Source organism: Pavona decussata, unplaced genomic scaffold, assembly GCF_977016875.1.
Source record: "Pavona decussata unplaced genomic scaffold, jaPavDecu1.1 SCAFFOLD_184, whole genome shotgun sequence".
In the NCBI taxonomy this organism is placed as follows: domain Eukaryota; kingdom Metazoa; phylum Cnidaria; class Anthozoa; order Scleractinia; family Agariciidae; genus Pavona; species Pavona decussata.
Window position 1 is genome coordinate 590938 of NW_028145593.1, and position 21563 is coordinate 612500.

Here is a 21563-nt window from a genome sequence, read left to right on the forward strand (position 1 = left end):
GAAATTTCCAAATCGACAGACAGAGTTTTGAATCTATTCGGGTATCAAGCTTTATTAGCAATCAGCAGTGAGTAAAACTGTTTAGATTTCGCTGAGTGTGCATCGAATTCCGTTTTATTATATTTGAAAGTCATAGGATCAAATTCCACCGGTGGGTAAGAGGAAAGCCTATCCTTAGGCACAGACAACCGTAAGGCAGACCATGTCAAAACGTTAGAATCAAGCCCCACATTCTTTAGGCATTCAAAAGAGCGTACATTATCCAAACTAAATAATAGATCATTTAAATAAAGAATTTCACATTCTGCATATTTTTTATAAAAAATAGATTTTTTATCAATTCTTATCTCTTTATTTTTCCATTTTACATAAAGAGCATAATTAATATCAGAAAAAGCATTTCTAAAATCTGCCCACCAGTCAAGTAGCTGCTGATAAAAACCGTTTAAACTTAAATTGAGATCTCTTACATCAAAATTGAATTTTAAGAGCAGAGTTCCTCCATATTTTTTAAAATTAAATGTAAAATACGAACTTCCACGGACTTACTCGCGCATCAAGAACCCGTGAAATCCAGGACTCACAGCCTTATTGCTTTAATATGGGTTTCTAAGATCCGTAAGATTCAGGCCACCGTTTTTCAGCGAGTTAATGACCTAGCGTCTAGTCACTTTATCCGGACCTTTCCACAAAAATTGATATACCATCCTCTCCATCTGTTTAATAATTTCTTGTGGGGTTTCCAATATTGCAGAAACATATAAAAGCTTTGGTATAAGGAACGATTTTATAATGGTCACTTTGCCAAACAAGGATAAACCCCTCAAACTCCATAGGTTAATCGTTTTTTGAATGTCACATAATCTTTCTAGAAATTTTTGTTTTATGACCTCTCCTTGGTCACACGAGAAATAAATTCCTAGCGTCTTAACTCCAGTACACCACTCAAGGCCTAGAGGTTTCTGTGATGAATTCTTCTTTGCCCCAATCCACATTGGTTTAGTTTTTGAAACATTCATTTTTAAGCCAGAGCATTTTTCAAAATTGTTCAAGATTTGCATGAAGATTTCTACAGAAGAGGTGTTTGCCAGAGTAAAAGTCATATCATCAGCTATAGGAGTGTTTTAATTTCGTCATTATCGATTGTGATACCTTCAACGAGGGTCTATTATAGTGTGGCGGTTTGGCGGTTTAAGCCAGTTTTGAGTGCCGGTTTGCGGTTTCATTCACATTTATCTGGCGGTTTACGGTTAAAAAAATTATCGTGCGGTTGCGGAAAATCATAAATTTAGCTCGCGGTTTTCAGTTTTTGCGAGTTTTTGTGGCGGTTATTCAAACAGAGTTAAGAGGCTCAGAAGACTGAGCGCTAATAAAAGGTAACGTAAATTTCACAAGCTTGTTTTGTCCGTAAATCCAAATTAGAACGACCACATAAGAACAGACAACACACCTAGCCCTAAACCGTTTAACTTTTACAATTCGTTATAAACATCTCGAGCAATCTTTGTGTTTGTGAACAGCCCATCAGACGTCAAAACCTTTTATTCGCTGGTTACTGAATGGAGTTATAGAAACAATTTGTTCTGTTCTTAAGATCTTGTGGTCTTTGTGAGGAGAAATACCATTATTGAGTTAACACATCGCAGAGAATTTGCTACCTGCTGTTAAATGATCGGTTTTGAGGATAATCGTCTTACCTGTAGGGCGGTGTCGGTTTTTAGAAGAAAACGAAAGCGGTTTGCGGTTTCGAAGGAACGAAATATGGCGGTTTACGGATTGTACGACCCCCTATAATAGACCCTCTTCAACGTGCTCATTTGTCCGAAGAGATATAGCCAAAATTTCAATTGCCACAAAAAAATACATAGGGTGACAAAGGGTCGCCTTGCCTTACACCTCTTTCTAACTTAAAAGGCTTGGAAAATAACCCATTGTTTATAACAAACTTGAGAGATTATTGTAGAAGGTTTTAATCCATCTCATCAGGGTCGGACCAAAATTAAAGGCCTCTTGTGGTTGATAAAGAAAATCCCATTCAATAGAGTCAAAGGCCTTTTCAAAATCTATAAACAGTAGAATACCAGATAACTTTAACGATTCACTGTAATCTATAATGTCGAGGATTGAGCGAGCCACCTCTCCAATTAATCTACCCTTGATAAAACCGGATTGACAATGAACTGTGTAAAACTCGCGTTTTGATTGGTCTAGAGGAGTGTGTGATTAGAGTATAGACGCACGACTGACGTCATCGAGTGGTGTGACCGGCGCACGTGATCAGAGTCTAGAGTCCAGCCAGAGTGACTGGTCAACAAAGTTTTGCAAACTGTTTTGGCGAGTAGCGGACAAACACAGGCAAATTTTCACACGAAAGGAAAACTGCCCAACAAAAAATTGGACAAAGACCGTTGACAGCGACCTCAACCAGGATAAAAAAAGCAAGAACTTTGTTGTGACGTGAAAAGGAAGCAAATATTTGTCGAAATATGTCGCCGATAGAAATCCGGTAATGGCGAGTAATCGATTACAAATCGCAGTGAAGCGACTTACATGAAGTAATATTTTGAGGTCAGGATTTCCTTCTGGAATAAAGGTTAGTTTTGAAAATATTGTTAGTGAAATTTTTTCGGATTATACTCTAATTTAGAAGATCACAATTGCATGTGTGTAGTAGTCCCAAACTGAGTTTGCTGGAAAGTTTTTGACTCAGCTCAGGCAACGCGATGCTCGCTCACGAAATGTGTTGAAATGTCTTGGTTATTGTATAAAACAAATAGATTCCATTTTGCCGTGGGTCTGTACTCTGATAACGCACAGAGGACGTCAAAAGGTGTTGAGAACATCAGTCACGCTACTCGCCTGCGGCTCGTAGCGTACTTCTTTGTTCTCACCACGTTTTGACGTCATCTGTGCGTTATCAGAGTACAGACGCACGGCAAAATGGAATCTATTTGTTAAATGGATTATTTGAGGAAGAACGGTTTTTATTCTGTTGGCAATGACCTTAGAAGCAAGCTTGGAGTCAACATTGACTAATGAAATCGGTCTCCAGTTTTCCAAAAACATTCGATCTTTACCTTTAATTTTTTGCTCATGCTCGCCAGGATAAAGAAAAAAAAAACTTAGGAGCGGAGCGCGGAGTGTCATGTCCTCACGATTTCGGGGTCATGCGCGGTCCTTGCTGTTGACTTGGCTGGAATTTCTGTGGTTATTAGCTCTGAGTTAAGGTTGACCACATTAGTAACAGTTCTGCTTGACGTGGCCTACATTGCTGTAAATCTCATGGGGCGACCCTTACGGTTTCTGACTCCTGACTGATCTTGGCTATTGTACTCAGTGTAAGTGTAACTCTGCATACAGCATCTGTGCCTGACTGCATTCTACGTATCTCATCTAGCACTCACGATCGGAACTCCTCCTGTTTGTTGGAATTGTGAGAGTAGTTTAACTGCTGTTGTTGTGGCCATCTATGAACAGTTTTGAGAATCCTTTTCTCTTCTCTTAGGATGCGAAGTTCTCAAGATTTGCTATTGAAGTGGACATTTTCTCTGGGGGACTGGCTGGAAGGCTGCAATATTATAATCTCCATTCTTTGACAGTCTTTCACCAAGGTTGTAAGCCTCATCTTGTCATCTATTCACGGTTTCTGTGCTCGTTAGTAAGCTGCGATTTTCCTGTCTGTCTATCAGTGTGACAGGCGATCCCTGTTGTTATTTCGGGCCGCAATTCTCTGCAATTCTTTCTATGGAAGTTCTAATCTCTTGTGGTCTTCGCCTCGCGGTGTTTTCGAGGAAGGCCTGGATTCTGACGTCTTGGAAACGCCTTTGAAATTAGCCCATCGATTAGAGTGCTGAATCAGAATAAACCTTGTAAACCTTGCAGCGTCTTCACCATCCGCGTTTGTATTTGTCTCTTTTCTTAAAACTTCCGCTTGACTATCAAGACCCAACTCTTGAATTAGTTAGCAAAGTTTATTCTCATCTCGGTCTCATCAGTTAAGTTCTTATTAGTGTCAACAAGGAAACTTTCTATCTATTGTTTAGGTCCTCGGCGGCCTTTAGCTAATTCTTAAGCTTGTCGATTTTTTAAGTGGCGATAAGTCAGGAAGAAACACTAAAGTACGTTCCTACACTGAAAGTGCTTCTGATCTGAGTTCCTTTTTTGAAACACTACAGAGAAATAGTCCTTATGAGAGTAAACGGAGGCCTAATTCGCGCCGATTTGGGACCAGTCACCTGTAAAAATAATTTAATTCCTTTAGACCTTTAAACAATAATGTTTTCCTACCTTTCACGAACAACAAAATGGATTACAAAGTCCTTTTTATAGGGAAGCAGCGCGTTTTGCACTTGATTTGTCCTTTGACGCTCAGTTCTTAGTGAACTTATAGTGAAGGCTCTCAAACTGTGTAGCACCTTTGCCGGCCAAGCGACAAAGATGATATCAATTTGACTTCACCTTTGATAATTATCTAACGTGAAGAACATCGAATTTTTCGTAACAGCACAGGAAACAGACTGGAGACATATTTCTAGCCGATTGGGCAGAAAAATAAAAAAAAAAAATTTTTCTCTCCAATCACGAAGCAGCCTTGGATCGATCTCTTAGGGCGTAAGGAACTCGAGTCAGTCCTCAGGGAACCTTACTTCTCTTCGCCGAATTTTTTTCTCGTCCATTTGTCCGTCGCCAATGTTACCACGCCCGAATTATCTGATCCCTGGTCTCCGAGGATGTTAGTTTGAAGGAATGGATAATATTATAGTCCAAAAGCTAAAATGATTCCTCTACCCTTTGAGGGAGCGAAGGAAGCTGTAAAGTTTAATTTAAAAAGGCAAAAATCCTTGAAAATTCAAAATTACGAAAATATACGCACTAACGGATTAGAACGATAACTTCGAAACTGCAATTCGAATTTTCTCACTCAATGACTTACAAAGGATGAGCTTCTATTGTTTTGAGAGGATTGAGAAAAAATATGTTTAGGTGTAACCGTTTTTATCACAAGTAGTTCACAAGACATAAATAGCCAAGAAAAGAAATTCACATGGTGAATTTTTATTGATAAAAACAATCAAAATTTAGCCTTTAAATGGGAAATATTTTTCTTCGATACAAAACCATATAATTTGGCAAATAGGCAACAGTTACCGTGACGCTCAAATTTCCGTACATGATTGCAGCATTTCAAAGGTCAATAGAGCTTGGGTTACCTGTGGTCTTATCCTACAAAAGCCAATGTCTTAGGCACTAAAACAAAGAGTTTCAGATCGTGAAATATATTCCAGTTATGTTGCTGGAAATGTTGCCTGAGTTACAAGCCGCCATTCTTTGCTTTTCATCGGATTAATGAGACAAGTTACCTCACCGCGAAACAACCGCCAACGATATGTTGTAAGGCTTAAAACATATCGTTTTGTGTTGTTGTTGCTTTTTTTAAATAATTTTTTTGCTTATATCTGTTTGCTCTTGGTATATCTGTTTGTTCTTTTGGTTTGTTTTGGTTGTTTTGTTTGTTTGTTTGTTTGTTTGTTTCGTTGTTTCTTTCCGGGCTCTTCTTTCTTCTTGTTTCGTTCTTTCTAACTTGTGTCAATAGCTGTAGAGGTAGGGAGGGGTGAGTTGGGATGGGGGCGTTTGTCACAAAAGAGCTCACAAAGATAAAAACTGCTATTGGTACATTTACCAGAAAAGTAACTAAGCTTGGTTCTATACTTAACCACTTCATACACTGAGAGACCACAGGCGCATACTCAGCAAAAGCTGCCCACACATTGGTAAAAGAATCGACCAATGCAAGTGGTCAGTCCAAGGATTAGAAACCGTCGACGTTACACCTCATCACGGATAGCATAGTTAATATTTTGGCTCAGGGAACCCACATGGAACACTCATCTCGCTAAAACAAACCCACCCCATTAACTGTGCCAGCCCGGCTCATATAATCAGCCTCTAAACGGATTACATATAACACATTTCCATTAATTTTTAAATTGTATTGAATTATATTGTTTTACGTTGGAATTGCTGTAAATATGTTAATTTGTAATTTCATCCCGTATGGAGCCAATATCGCTTACCAACAAGACAGCCTTGTATATAACAGGAAGAATCGAATTAAATTGAAACGGAATCCATTAATGTGGGCTACCAGTCTCGAACTTCGCGTCATGTAAGGGTTGAGTTTGTTGTCGTACTTTGTCTGAGCGGTTTTCCTCCGCCTATACTTCCGTATTCCTTTCTGATCTCCTCAAAAACAATCATTTCCAAATTCCAACTCGATTCAGAAGCTAAGAGCCTTGTTAAACAAAGTCGATTTATTTATTTCAAGGTCATTAGCTGCGGAAAGACAAAATTTATCGCATAGAATTGTTACACATGGTAATATTTTTTTTTAATTCCCCATCCTCGATCATTTCCTCCACAATATGCCTATATTATGATGAGTGATTTGTTACTAAAGAAGAGTTGTACTTACAGCAAACGCAGCTCTTTATTGTGATCAAAGATACCTTGGGGCAGGCTCTTGAGCTGGTTGTCACTCAAGTACCTACAATACGACAGAACTGTCAGCTAACTTCTTAACTATTTCTCAAGATGTTGAAGTACGTCGTAATTCCGAACTCTCGTTGGCTGAACAGATCTCCTACAAGCTATTTGTATTGTGAACACTGTAGGTATTATTAGTATTGTAAGTATAGCATGATTGTATACGGTCAGTGTAGTAAGTACCCCCCCCCCCCCCCAAAAAAAAAAAAAAAAAAAAGTCACTGGAATCATTCGGATTGTCCACAAACACAGCACCATGACAACATTGCAGGCGGGGTCGTATTTCGTGCTCAGTTTTGAAAATCGTTCCAACATTTCTAGCCAGGATTGTTGCTCAAGAAAACACGTGTATGACTTAGCTTAAAGAGCATCTGACCGGTGTGCGTCAAAAAGGATTCGACATTCGTCGCGGACAAAAAAAACGTTTCCCTTTGTTCCATGCTCGTGCAGGCAGAAAAAAGGTTGCTTTTTTAACTAAGCCCCACACGTTGAATTGTTCTCACAAAAACAACTCAAGAGACCTCATTTAACTTGAATACCTTAGTAACCGATACATTTTATAAGAATTGAATTGAAGTAACACTAATCGAACAGCGCCAGAATGGTACAGTGATATGGGTGTGGAAGAGTTAATGCTTTTCTTGTAATATTCACTGCTGGTAAAGGGAATGTTTATCTTTCAACTTCAATCATTAACTTGTAATTCATGTTGAGGTCATATGAAATCCACTTTACTCAACAATTCACATTTTTAACCTTTTATTTGTTGACAAAATGAAAAGCCATTTTATGTGGAACTTGTTTTCGAATGGTTTTCTTTTGACGCCTGCTGTATTCGTGTCATGTGAAACCATTAGCAGAAGGGATGAAATTAACATAATGTTATCTTTCTTCGCAAAACCAACGAGGACATTTCAGCAAATTATTTAAAACGGTGTTTGCTGTGTTCACGGATCATATTTTCAACTGATACAGATTGATCTGTATTGGATGCCTAAGCTGTAAATTTAAGTTGTTGAAAATTTTAGGTAAGGCCTCATTCCCCAAATTTACGAGCTAGTTTTGAACCTTACAAAAATGCTAGCTTTTTTCGCATGTTTAATTCCATATTTGCCCCTTCGAAAACGAAAGGAATTAGTTTTCTAAAGTCATGAAATTGTGAGTTGAGATTTTACCTAACGGAAAACTTTAGATGTTCTTTACACTAAATCTGAATTTCTGAGACGATTAGGGCTTTCAGCAGATCTAGATATCCACCGAAGTGAACTGTTGGGTCAGGCCCCTAACAAGATCCTAAATAGGATGCAATGACAGGCAGAGCTCGACGAGATTAGTTTGTAGTTGCTAGTAAATTTCACCAAATAAGTTTTACAGTAGTTATAGCCACAAGAATCATTTGTCTTGTTGTTGTTGTTGTTGTTGACGGAAGCGAATCGCCAAACGCTCGCGGGAGTTTTTATTTGAGGGTCGCGTATCAATGAAATCGGTGGTAATAAGGACTTCTAGAAAGATCTAGACCAACTGAGGTTTGTCGGTCAACAAATTTTCGCAGACTATAGCTAGCACTACTTTAATGACGTTTGGTTTTTAATCTGAAGTATTCTTCATCAAACGACTTCTTTTTCTTTAACCAATGGAAGATCTATAAATGTTCAATTGTTTTCTTCAAAACAACTCAAGAAATTCAATTTACATTCAATTTACATTCAATTAAATTCCCTTAATTTAAAATTGACGTAACAGTAATCTCAGATGATGGTCAACGTGGAGCAGTACTTCCTTAATGGTGTCTTTTTGCTGTTTCTGTAATAGTCGTAGTTAAAAAATGGAATGTTGGTCTGTCAAATTACTTTCTGAAATTAAACTATTTTTACGGAAAAGACACTTTATGTTGTTTTGCTTTTATTTCTTGAAAACATAAAAAGTATTTTACGTCGACGTGTTTTTGAACGTTTTTTTTTTCTTTTTCTTTTTAACACCTGCTGCATTCGTGTCCTGGTGAAACCAACAGCAGAAAGGATGCGGTATAGCGGTATATGCGGTACACCGCTTACTTCATTTAATTACGTTTAATATCATAGCGTTTCATAGTGATCATCACCAGCGTTAATGTAAGACTATATAATAATGCGACTTTCGGTTGGATTTGCAAGAAATTGAAGAGAGTGTGACATGGCCTGACAGATTTTGTTTTCCGGCTTGCTAGCTATTCTGCGGACGACTCAAAATTTATGAGCATAATTTAGCTTCTGTCTGGAAAACTGTCATTATTTTTATCAAGAGAGGATGAAGGTATTGCAAGCCTTTTAGAAGTATTATTTCTAAATTTTCTCTAAAAGAAAAAGCTCTTGCTAGATTAGTCTGATTCTCAGACGGTCCAGGTCGCTCGTGGCCACACACTCTCACCCTTCTCTATTACTAGAGCTGCTTTCCCGCATACTTATTTATCGGGCAAAAGAAACTGTGTTTAATCGGTGGAGGTACTGTCCATAACTGATACCTGCACCTCAGAAACTTTGAAAAATTGTCCAAGCTGCTAAGGTATGAGGTATTGACCCAGGAACCGGTCATTGTGGTTGAGCAGCCTGTCATTGAGCTCTTGAATAAGATGATCAACAAACGGCAAGTAGAGGGCTCTATACCAGTACTGCTGTGGTGAAACGGCAGGTACGTTGTAGATATCCTTGGCACGCTGGGCTCGATTTCACAACCTGCTGCAAACTCCTTTGCACGCTCAAACAGTTCACTTCAAACCGTTTGGTCTTTTCTCTCCTCCCTTAATACACTGATGACTACCTTCGACTCCTTGGCTGCCTCAATGAGGTTACAGTCGAACCAGGTCAAGCGTACCCCCCTAGATTCTATTAATGAATCTATTATTTGAAAATTGAAGCCGTTAGGGACCGTTCATTTTTTATGAGCATGGGGGGGCTTGTGGGATTTGGTTAATTGCCACTACGAAACTGTATGACCCCCCCCTAGCATGCAATTTTTTTCCACATGGCCCCCCCAAGCAGAAACTATTTTTTTCTGATGACCCCCCCCCCCCCTCCCGCCCAACCAGAAACAAATCATACTCCTAACTTTAGCAAAACGCTTATGTACTGTTTATATCAAAGATAAACGTAATTGTTACTGTGATTTCTTTACAGTACTATTATAAAGTTACCGTTCGCTGCTTAGGTAAAGATTTCTCTTGTTAAAAAAAAAAAACGTTTTATAGATAGCAACACGTTTACGGCAACGGCAAACCATAAATTTCCATTTAGATTCTTAGAGGAACTATAAAAATAATCAAGAAAATGTTTAACGTGTAATTACTCCCCTTCGAGGAAGAAATATTACACGTACAGATCTGACTAACAAAATACGGATCGAAGCATACCAATCTACGATTACGAGTCATATTAAACAGAAAAAAACGGGGGACACACAGATATCAGGCGCGTAGGTAAGGGTTAGATAGGGGTGTTTGTTGAGCGCCGGAGGCGCTCTTACTAGGGGGGTCCGGGGGCATGCTCCCCCGGAAATTTTTGAAAATCTAGGTTCCCAGAAACCTCATTTCCTGCATTTTGAGACCCATTTTAGGCAAATCACAAATTTGTTTTACAGCAGCTTTTTAAGCTATATACATCATTTCTGCGGCATAATTGTCTCAACTTAAACAAGAAAGTTCAATGTACATTCCGCGCCCTGTCAAGTTCTGATAGCTATTCGATCTGGTGATAGTCATACACCAAGCTGGTAAACTGCATCATTCTCGGGTGTAGGCCTTCAAACAAATTGACTATCTCGTCAAGATTGACAGGCTTATCATATTTGATATACATTAGAACCAGGGCGGACATTTTATTCTCTCGCATGGTACACCTCATGTAGTTGTTCAACCTCCTTATTGTGCTTTTTCTTCCGCCATTATTGATCTTCAAAGGGGGTTCGTTCGAACCCCCCCTCCTACACGCCTGGATATTAAAGTACTGCTATTAAAAATGATAGTTACAAGCTTTTCTGAAGATGGCCTACGGCTCAGATTTACCGTCAACTGAAGTTACAACAACAGTTCTATTACTAAAAACTAATCTGGATGTTCACACCAGGCATACTACTGAGTCTACTGATACTCCTGGGTTAAAATAATTTACTAATCAACAGTCTTTATAAAAGTGAGTACTATTAAACAGAACATTAAACAATCTATTGATGTAGTTCTGAGTACAACCACTTAATAGAAAACTACTCCCCCACGGATGATTCAATAGTGAGACTGTTACGTTTTTATATTAATTTGAACTTGTACAAACATAGGTGTCTACTTCAGTTTATATTCATTATTGCTTTTCCAACAGATATGCTTCATTTCCTCAGTTGTTGTTAATATAAAATGCAGATTTCGACCTCAGTATGTAAAACAAATTAAAAGTGGTTAGGAAAATCGTATTAAATAAAATTGAAATAATATTCAATTTCTTCATCTCTTTTTGTGTTGAGCCACTTTCAATTTCCCCTACTAGCCAATTATTGCTGGTGATCCCCCCCTCTTTCACTCAATTTTTTTTGGTAGCCCCCCCCCCCCCTTTAGTGCCATTTTTTTTCTCGTGCCCCCCCCCCCCCCTAAATCCCACCAGCCCCCCCATGCTCATAAAAAATGAACGGTCCCTTAGTCGTTTCAAGTATTCAAATCAAAATTCGATTTCTGATTGGATTATACGAACAATGCATGAAACCAGAAAACCAGGAAGCCCGCCGGAAAAAAACCCTTTTCAACATATTTAGAGCGGAAATTCTTGATTTGTATAAAAGCGGATTTTCCAAAACGCATTCTTGTAGTTTGCAGCAGTCAACGCGTACTGTCAGAGAGAAAATTCGCCATTTTCAACCAGGCACGGTGAAAATGGGTCCTGTCGGGTAAGTTAAGTGATCACTAAATCTGTGGACATTTTACGTTTATACACTGGCGTTTATTCCGTTAGTTGTTAAAAAAATGAGAAAAAAAAATTGGAAGCGTTTTATCATAATAAGCAGTTCTCTTTTTGAGGTATATGCAAATTAATTCAGCGAAAAGTATGCGAACTCACAGTGAAAGATGTTCATTTCAGTTGACCTTCGACAATGGCAATGACCTTCGGCACATGTGTTGCGCTATTTTTCGCGGTATAATGGACAGTCTGATGAGATATATACCATACTTTTCATGCAACAAGGTGGGTAATGCTATTCATGAAAGATAAATTGGAATTTTCAGCCCGACTCATTTCAGCAGGCGCTTGACTTTGTGCTCTTGCCGTGACCAAATTTGCATAATGGCTTTAATATATGAACGTGTCAAGAACACGCGGGAACAGTTTGAACGAACGAGCTGTTTCAAATGTACTATAGTTTATAAATTTTACAGGCTATTGCTTTTACTGTTAGCGCGGATCAATGTTCAAATTAAAAGCCAATAAGAATCGAATTTAAATTTGAGCGTTGATCCGCGCTAACAATGAATGAATGAATGCATTCTTTGAAACGACTAATGGGTTCAATTTTCAAATAATCGATCTATTAATAGAGTCTAGGGGGGTACGCTTGACCTGGTCCGACTGTAATAGATTGACCTTAACTGGAGCATGGTGGATAGTGCGACTGTAAAAAAAGGACATGCTCTGTTGCACAAAGTGCAATTGTTAAGTCGAACTACAGAATGGAGCTCACATACCCTCTCGCTTTATTGTCTCCATCTTCTGGAAGGCTTTCTTATTCGTGTACTACCATTTGAAAGGCTGTACGGAAGGTAAAGGTAAAATATAGTTCTCGAATACGAGTGTTCAGTGCCATTATGTAGAAATAAGTCCAGAAGTTTCGGGCTTAGCCCTTCATCAGTGGAAAAGTCAAAGATTTACGTTAAAAAGCTGGCTTGCGCCATGAAGTCAGATTTAAAGTTGTAAGGTGCGCGCACGATGTGCGCGTGACGACCTAAAGATATCTGAAGTCGGAGTTCAGTCCGCGCGGCTGACTGATGCCTACACTGTAGTCTGAAAATAAGGCAGAAGGTATACAGCGAGTCGGCCCTACTTGCCCATCGTGTCTCACACAGGCTTCGCAACTTGGCGCGCCGTGCCATCTCAACCGTTACAGTCGCATCTTGAGACAGACACTCTTGAACGCCAACAGTCTCTTTGCAGACTAATGAAACGAAAAAGCTATCTGCTGTAGGGTTTCGAGCATTTTTCTCACCAAGGGCTCCTAATACAAGCATGTCCAATTGCCAAGTTCAACGAGTGAGCCTTACAATGGCCATAAACTGCGTGTAGTACGCAATGCCTGATAATCGCTTGGACACCTCTGTCAATATCGCGGCCATATCCTTCCTGGGTCTCTAGAAACCTCTCGGCTAGTTCCTGTCCTGTAGTACTCGTCTCTTAGCTTGTACAAACCCAAGGAACTCCTTAGGTTTCCAATCCGTACCTGCACCTTCTTGTTGTCCTCTCGTGTGTGCACAAAACGAACGCAAATAGAGATTTCCTCCAGTTGTATGCGAAATAACACGCTTTATTTAGTTCGCTTGCTGATTGACCAAATGAAGTCATTGATAAGCATTTTTTTTTTAATTGATCAGCTTATGTCCGTTCTACTTTCTTTCTAACAAGTACAGGCGCACAGCTGTCAAAGCCGCCGTAAGTCAACTAAATTTCCGTGCACAAAACTATTTCAAAGTTCTATAGTAACATTTCTTTCCTTGGCTAACCTTTCAGCGTTTTTTAATATATAATATTAAAAGCCATTATTTTATTTTTCAAAATAAAACGCTGATATAGTGGGTATTTGCTATTGAATAGTAAGCAAAGAAAATACGGCCTTTTGTCTGTTAGAAAAAACTTATTACGAAAATTTTCATCAAGCCCGTGCTTATATCAATTTTAAAATGGCTTACAATTATGGCTTAAAGGCTAGCTACGACCCTGCCTTGTGTCATTCCTTGTAATCATACATACTTCCCTAGGTATTTTCCATTGCTAATTAAATACATTGCTTTTGGCATTACAAAGGATCAGGTCCAACCTCACCAGAGCTAAATTGAATGAATTACGTTCGTGATAAGTTCGACGTCGGTATTCAATTCAATTCATCTGGCTGTATTTCGATCGTGACTAACACGTTCTATCGGTCTCAGCTACGTGTGCAGGTCGTCTTTGGGACAAACGTCGATCTTTTCGTGACTCGAACTGTCAATGAATAACAATTTTTCCTTAAATTCTGCTCACCCAAAGATTTTTATTTGCTCTGAATTCGGTTCGACCTTTGATTCAACGACTGAACAGAAGATAATTCGGGTCGACCAAAATTGGAATTTAGCTTATCTCATGTAACGTTCGACGTTTCAGATCCGGGCCTAATTTTTTTTTCTTTTTCTCAAAATTCATGCTCTTTTGTAAATTGGTCTTGTTCATACTTTTATTCAGACATCAGTTTTAAAATGGAACTATTGCGCTCCGTTTTCGAGTTGCCTCACATTATGAAAGGAGGGTAAACCTCTTAGAACGGTCATAAGATAGCCTTTCGATTTACTGCATGGCTGATCAAGTACGGCTCCAGAACAATCACATCATTGGGGAATGATATTATCCAGTCGCCAATCTGTTGCCCTCTTTCCGGCTTGAATTCGCCGCTCTGTCAACATAGCTCACCGAAATATTTCTCCAGGTTTATACGACCGTGCGAAGCCATGGAACAGTAATCTGATCGCCCTAAATTTGACCCTTCTAGGAGGGTAACCCTTCCTTGAGCGTTTACATGGCTTAAAACAAAAAAAATGTTGACTCTCCTAGAAGGGTAACCCGAGCAAGCAGAGAGGGTTACCCTCCTCCTAGGCTAACCCTACCTTGCATGTAAACGAAACCGGAAAAAACATTGGGAGCCCTCCTAGAAGGGTTACCATGCTAGGAGGGTTACCCTCCCTCCATGAGGACAGGCTCCCTAAAAGGCATCTTTCGGTTTACAAGGGATGTTGCTCCACAAATAACCTGAAAAAAATTACTCTTTTGATGAAACCTTTTCCTCTCTATGGTAGAACGAACAAAAAATTGGCGTTTCCTAACACGCTTACATCAACCAAAGGTCTACTGTCAAACCTAATTTTAGTTTCAGGACAAATTTAAATCAAAACGGAACAAAAGTGACGTTTTCAAAATCCCCGGACGGCAAAAGCAACTTGGTTAAATTCTTAATTATACGAAGGCGAAAACTACCTTTCCAATTATATTCGTATAACGTTTTATCAGTTTCCCGCAGAACTTTAATTTTCTTCAGCATTGGCACAGGCGTTACTGGTTTCTTCTTTGGATTTGAGTGTACTTTCCCTTCCTTTCTCCCAAATCTTTTGGTCTACCTTGCCTTTTTTGTTGATAACTTACTTGCACAGGGTTTTTACCATACAATTCAATGATAGCAAAAATTTTGCGAGACATATTTCTTGTAGTTGGCTACCAGTGATCAGTTTCAGGCTTTAGTGCTTGCGTACCAATCTGAAAACGACACACCATAGCATCGTATCAGTTGTAAGCATTTGCCTTACACATGAAGCTTATTTCCAGCTTAACGTACATTTCTAATTAGCTACATCTGAATCGATCAGCAAAAGGTAATCCATGACCTGTGCATTTCGAAAAGCGGATACGACCATGAAATAGAGTAATCCATTCGAAAATTGGGCTGGCGCACTGTTGATAAGTTGTAGAGACTTTGGATTTGTGGAATGGACAATATTACAGTTCATTATTTGAGATGACCACGTCAAGCTGAAAGGTTTATTCTACAAAAGCCAATGTCCTAGGCATTAAAACAAATAGCTTCGTATTGAGTAAGTTTTATTCTATTTTATCAGCTGCTATTCCTTGCTCTTCATTGTTCCTTTTATGTTCTTGGACATGTGGACGGGTTCCACCGGCTTGCAGAAAGAATTAATGAAAACAAAGTTCGCTTCAATATGTCCAACATATCGTTTCCGTTTATTTTGGTTCTGTTGTGCTTGTGTTGTTTGCTGATGCCCATAGCTGAAGAGTTTGAGGAGGGGTGGGTTAGAATGTAGACGTTTAATTATCCGGCACTGTATATAGTAACTCGAGTATTGTTAATCACTCGTACAATTGCAGAACGAATGAAGCTCATCAGTCCGGAAACTTAGTGTAGATTGTTGCCATCTCAAATTTCATGAGTTTTTTTATGTTCTGAATAATCTTGTATTTATCGAAATGCTGTATGTACGCAGTCGCGCGGCATGTTTAAGTCGTAAATCCATAGAATGTGATGGAATTGAATTAAAAAACGACCGTGGTTCCTTTCTTTCCTTTTTGAGTTACAGGAAGGAAAGAAACCCATTTAAGTGCAGCTGTCCTCTCGGCTGCGGTTAAAGATGAGTATTTTCCTTGATCAGGTTATTAACCAATGCACAAAAATGCTAACATTCAATAACTCGCCAAGACACACCAGGATAAATCCTACCGGTAAACTCCTGTTTTTACCTGACTTTACATTCATGGCGACTTTTTCAAACTATATTTTAGTTGGCGCAGAAGGCTTACCTCGCCGGTCTTAGTTTGAGAGAAAACCTAAGGTATTTGGAGAAATTCTCGCAAGCTTCACCGGAAACTTCGCTTTCCACCATTTTTGTAATGTCTATTCGACGCACGCGAAGAGTAATGACAAATGCACAAAATTCAATATCCACCAATCAGCATTTTGCATCGAGTTTCTCGATGCAGATATTCAAATTCCTGAGACATCACTGCAAGCTTTCCTTCTTCCCTCCCTTCCTCTCCCCTAGAGCTTGCACGCAGGCTGTAAAATGGATATGGGGTCTTGTCAGTGTCTGGTCAGTTGATGTTTGGTTTACGAAGATGATGAACATCACAGAACTTCATGCTGTAGACATCTTCCTCTGGCAGGTGCAATTGGTGGTTGAAACAGTTCTCAGTAATGAAGTACAGTATTCATCCGGTGACCAATGGTCATTGAACGGAGTGGAGTGCAATTTGGTCTGAAATCATACGCGTGATTTCAAAATCGAACAAGCGCGCAGCGCGAGTTTGATTTGAACTCACAAGTATGATTTTAGACCAAAATTGCACGACACAAAGTTCAATTACCACTTTATTACACCTATTTTGAATTCACAGAGTTTTATTGTCAATATTAATATTCTTTTTTTGCTTCATGTACTTCATTTCCATTTTCATGGGCTAAAGGAAGGATAAGATTTAGAGCAAAAAAAATGGTACAATTTGGGAATAAATCGCACTGTTGAGAGTCAATCAGATTGCAAGGATCATCAGTGATTTCAAAATGGGTGTAATAAATAAGTTTACAACGTCGGCTGCAGGTACTCTGGTGAGTATCACATATAGAGTTCGTATGCAAGAAAGCAGCAACTCGACTATGCTTTCTAAGTAAGCAACTGAAAACGTGCTCAAGTACCATGTAATTATTTGCTGCTTTTCTATACAACCTGTATCCGGCCAGTCGTAGAATATGTATGCCCAGTCTTCCATCATGCTTTTGCCACAATCTTTGTCTGATGACATAGAGAGATTACAAAAGCGCGCGCTCCGTATAATGTGCCCGAATGCCTTGTGTAATCCCAACCTCATTTTGCAGAACGCAAGCGATCAGTAATCCTCTGTTTAGAGAAATCGTACAGGATAAAAGTCACAAAATTTATAGCCTTCTGCCCGTACGAAACACCAGTACAGGCTACACGCGCAGCAAGAGGTTCCGCCTTTCAAGAATACTTTGATCTTAGATGAGAGCAGAAGTATTTCTTAGTAATTTTCTTACATAGTTTTTAGGCCTTTTAGATGTGTATAATTTCATATTTTTCCTTTAGTTCTATGTGATATGTTTAATAGCCAAGCCGCTTTGTTCAAATCGAAATTTCTAGACCTTAAACTTCGAAGATAAATAAAGATAAGATGAACAACATGACAAATTTAGTTCCCTTAGCTGTCGGAAAGTGCATAAAATACGTACGCCAATACTCAAACAGCAACTAGCCGACTAATTTCGTGCATCGACATTTCCTCTCTTGACGTCATCTTTCATCTCAATTTCATCCTCTATTACTTACGTGTGTGTAAACAGCTGTATCTTAAAGCACTCTGTAGAAACTCCCCTGGTATCGCGATGAAACTTTGTTCATGTAAACTCCAAGAAGGGATAACATGACGTTACGTTCTACTCGGCTCAATATTCCGTGTGGTTAGCCGAAATTAATTTTTGAATTGTAATGTCAGCAAACAAAAGCAGGAACTGATTGCGCTTGAAATAAACCAAATTCTGTTAGGATTACAACTTAAATTGCCATGGCTAGTACTTTCTGCCTATACCTTCGATTCGAATGCTAAAAAGAAAAGAAGAGCTTTTAAAATGCAGTTTGACTTTTCAGAAGTTCAGCCGGATTTTGGGGATCGGAGCTTTCAAACGTGCGTCTATCCACAATGAGTCATTTTCAGCCTCACGCTTTTCGGTCATACAAGTTTGTTTAAAAGTAAAGTTGGCTTACGATGTTGAGCCTTAGCTTCTCAGAAGGAGTGGGAGGTCCAACCACTTTCGAGCAACCAAAATATCATGGGGAAGATATTATCATAAGATCATATTACAGTCCTACTTCTCCTTGCCAACACGTCTCTTATATGGACACCTCTGTCACGAAAAGTTTGCCCTCTTTGTCACGCCAAAATCTTCACAAATTCCCAATTAAATGACCTCTATAATAGGGATTTCCTCCATTATGGATAACGGACGCTAAATGAGGACCCAAGTGAGCAAATCTCATAGCCACCTTAAAACGGACCCTAAATTCATAACAATCGAGAGCGGCCAAAAGTGAAGTTATAAAGGGAGATTTTAGGGGAACGCCTTCTAACTGCAAATGGTTAATCCAAATCGGCTGAGAAGCCATGTTATCGCACCCTCAGTTATTCTTTTTAAGAGATTAGCCGATGCTACTCAGTAGAAGATCACAAACCACTTTCATTTGTTATAACGAAATTCATTTACTGCATGTCCACTACATTTGAAAATATTGAAAGATTTTTTTTGTTCATGAAATTGTACTGTACATTTTCTCCATTCTTGAATATAAATATTGTGCTCTGTCAGAAATACATAAGACTTTTTATGTACTTTGTGTTAAGCCTGTTACCACTTGTTGAGGTAAGGTGTAAAGTTTTCTAGGTGGCCTATTCATTCAACTTTTTTAAAAATTTCAACATGAATTAGTAACAGTGTGGATGAGATAACGTGCAATAAGAACTACAACCATGTTACCATTTTAATGATAACAATATTCACATACACATTAAAATGTGTATTGAATAATAATGGTAAAGTCTAAACCAGTTTAGTCTTGAAGTACACTAATGCGAGGGTCCAGGGCGAAAATATTTAAGGAAAACACCTCCAAGTGTTATTTTCTGATTCTCAATACCTTTTCCCGTGCCTCTAAAAGGAATATTGTGTAAGAGAACACAATTTGATCTCTTTGATTTCTTTGCACAAAATAGTGTATGGCACCTGGCACAAAATAGTGCTATGCTCAGGCACTGGGTACCAAAATATGTAATAATCGGTACACATTTAATAAACCTGACACAGATTTCATCATGTACAGGCATGTGTTCTTCGTGATTACTGCTTCATCTAGCTTTTTACCTTTGTGCTAAATGCTATGCTTGCACATGAAATACTGAAAAGGCGACACGAATGAAGACGATAGGGGAAGATTAGGATGGATTGTTGCAAAAACCTGTACTGTGTTAGGTAAAATGTACTGGAATAAACGAAAAACACGTGAGCACAGGTAACCGGTGGCTCCTTCGGTGTCAGAAAACAAGGTCCCGACCTTGTTCTCGGCCAAAGACATCGTGCCCGAATTCTTTCGCGGACTCAGGACTTGTTACTGAAGGGTGCGTTCACATTAGTTGCCAGCAAGAATCATACTCGGGCAGGGAACAATAAAGAAATGGATAGCTAGAGCACATAGCGTAACTTGCATCAGGAATTAAAGATAAACAAGGCAATTATTGGCGACAACATATAGACACCTGGAGCCATATTCATGAGTCCCTCTGAGGTTGAGGTGTATCTTTGTTAGTAATGGTCTATTATTAAAAAAAGACAGTTATGATGGATCGTAACTTAGGAGAGCCTCGTGTATTGGGCCCCAGAATTTAACTGTTAACCTCTTATATTTTAATCCAGACACCAGCCCGAACAGAAACTGTCAATTTACTTTGGTGATCGAAAACACTGTGAATAGTTACTCTTAATTGTGACCGAGATTCCTTTTATTTAAATACAAAAATCTTACGACAAAAATCGTTCGTTTTCTGTTCTTTACCCTGCCCAAGAGGCCTCATCATAGTTTTTTTCTTTATTTCTTTTTTCCTTAAATGCATATGCAAAATCAGGATAATTTTGATTTTCAGGTTTAAATTGTGGATTTTTCTTTCTTAGACGACGAGAAGAAGAAATCAAGCCTAATCTTGTGTCGGACGGAATAATTATAGCCTCTCTTGGTTTTTTGGAACGTCTGAATGCTGTACGTTACGCAGGTACACTCTGTTTTTGTTTTGTTTTGTTTTGTTTTTTTTTTTTATATAAGAACCTTATTTACAAGAACGTCAAGGCTGAGATTAACCAAAATTTTAAGAACATATTAAGAACATTCCTCAGGCTGAGAGTCGATTAAGAACGTTTTTATTTTGCTAATCTGCATATAAAATCAAGGTAACAAATGGAAATTAACCAAAATACTTAAGGGCATGTTTTGTATAACATTAACAATGGCCGGACGCACATCCGGGTTTGTCATAATCAGCAGTTCTTGATACCATATCTCTACAGGCAATGCACTTTGATAGGTTTCCTGGGCACGTCCTCATTGATTTACTGAAATACATGTAGTGTATACCATGTAATTTAAGAACATCTTAAGAACGTTTTCAGCCTCCGAATCGCAATAAATGAAAAGAACGTTCAGCCTCAGCTCCAAAATTAGACGTTCTTATATACAAAAAACAGGCTGTATGTCAGTTTTGTTGCTGTTAAACAGCACAGCAATTAATGTTAAATTTATGAAAGCAAAGGCCAGATCTATGCATCATTAAAAATAACATAATAAGTTGAAAGAAAGCGTTATCGAGAGTTGTTATATCTGAAAACTCTCAATGTTGATATTATTTTGAATTCCACAGGTTCAGTTCTTGCCTCCATCTTCTCTCCTCTCGGAAGTCCTTATGGGATTACTATTGATATTTTAACACAGAAAGGTCTCACTTACAGGAACACCAGATTGGTATTGTTATCAAATACACCCTGGGGCAGGTCCATCAGCTGGTTGCTTGTCAAGTTCCTAATAAAAAATGACCATAACTTGGTGTTATATTAAACGTAGACTTCAAAAGGTTTTTAATCATTAGATGAAGCACGCGAATGTTACTTTCTTGGAGTATTGGCAATCTCGTTGGATCACAGGCGGCCCAAGCTCAAGCTGTGAGTTGTGGTGACCATATTGCGTGATAGCGGTCACGGCGCAAATTTAAGAATTTGTATGGAATATTTACGATCGGGTTTAGGAGGTAAAAATTCCGAAAATTTCTCAATAAAAATGACATACCCTGTGTTTACGGTGTACTGTTTGTTGTTTCTCTGTCTCCTTTTGCTGATTTGAGGTCATTTTAGCGAGTTATCGTTTCCTGGGTTTCACACTCCTAAGAGTAGGAAACTCACAGCTTGAGCTTGGGCCGCCTGTGGTTGGATGACCAGCTCTGATTGTAAGTGCCAATGTACGGAGTAAAATTTCTGCATTACCACGACTAGCATGCAGCATAGTAATTATATTATTGACTTTGTTCCGACTTAATAAACGTGAGCAATAAAGCCTCTATAGTCCGTAAAGAGGGAGGGGGGGGGGGGGGGGGAATCAAACCGAGGCCGGACTTTCAACATGCATGACTAACTTTATTAATATTTGAACAAACGCC

General features: G+C 38.9%; 1 protein-coding gene across 1 annotated transcript in view; it reads right to left on the reverse strand.

Annotated features, from left to right (window-relative positions):
- Nucleotides 1-21563, reverse strand: part of LOC146462800 (uncharacterized) — a 274708-nt gene that overhangs the window by 104218 nt on the left and 148927 nt on the right. The window contains exon 26 of the mRNA XM_085085070.1: nt 6473-6544. Within this exon, the coding sequence (XP_084941196.1) occupies nt 6473-6544 (72 nt within the window). The remainder of the gene's footprint in view (nt 1-6472; nt 6545-21563) is intronic.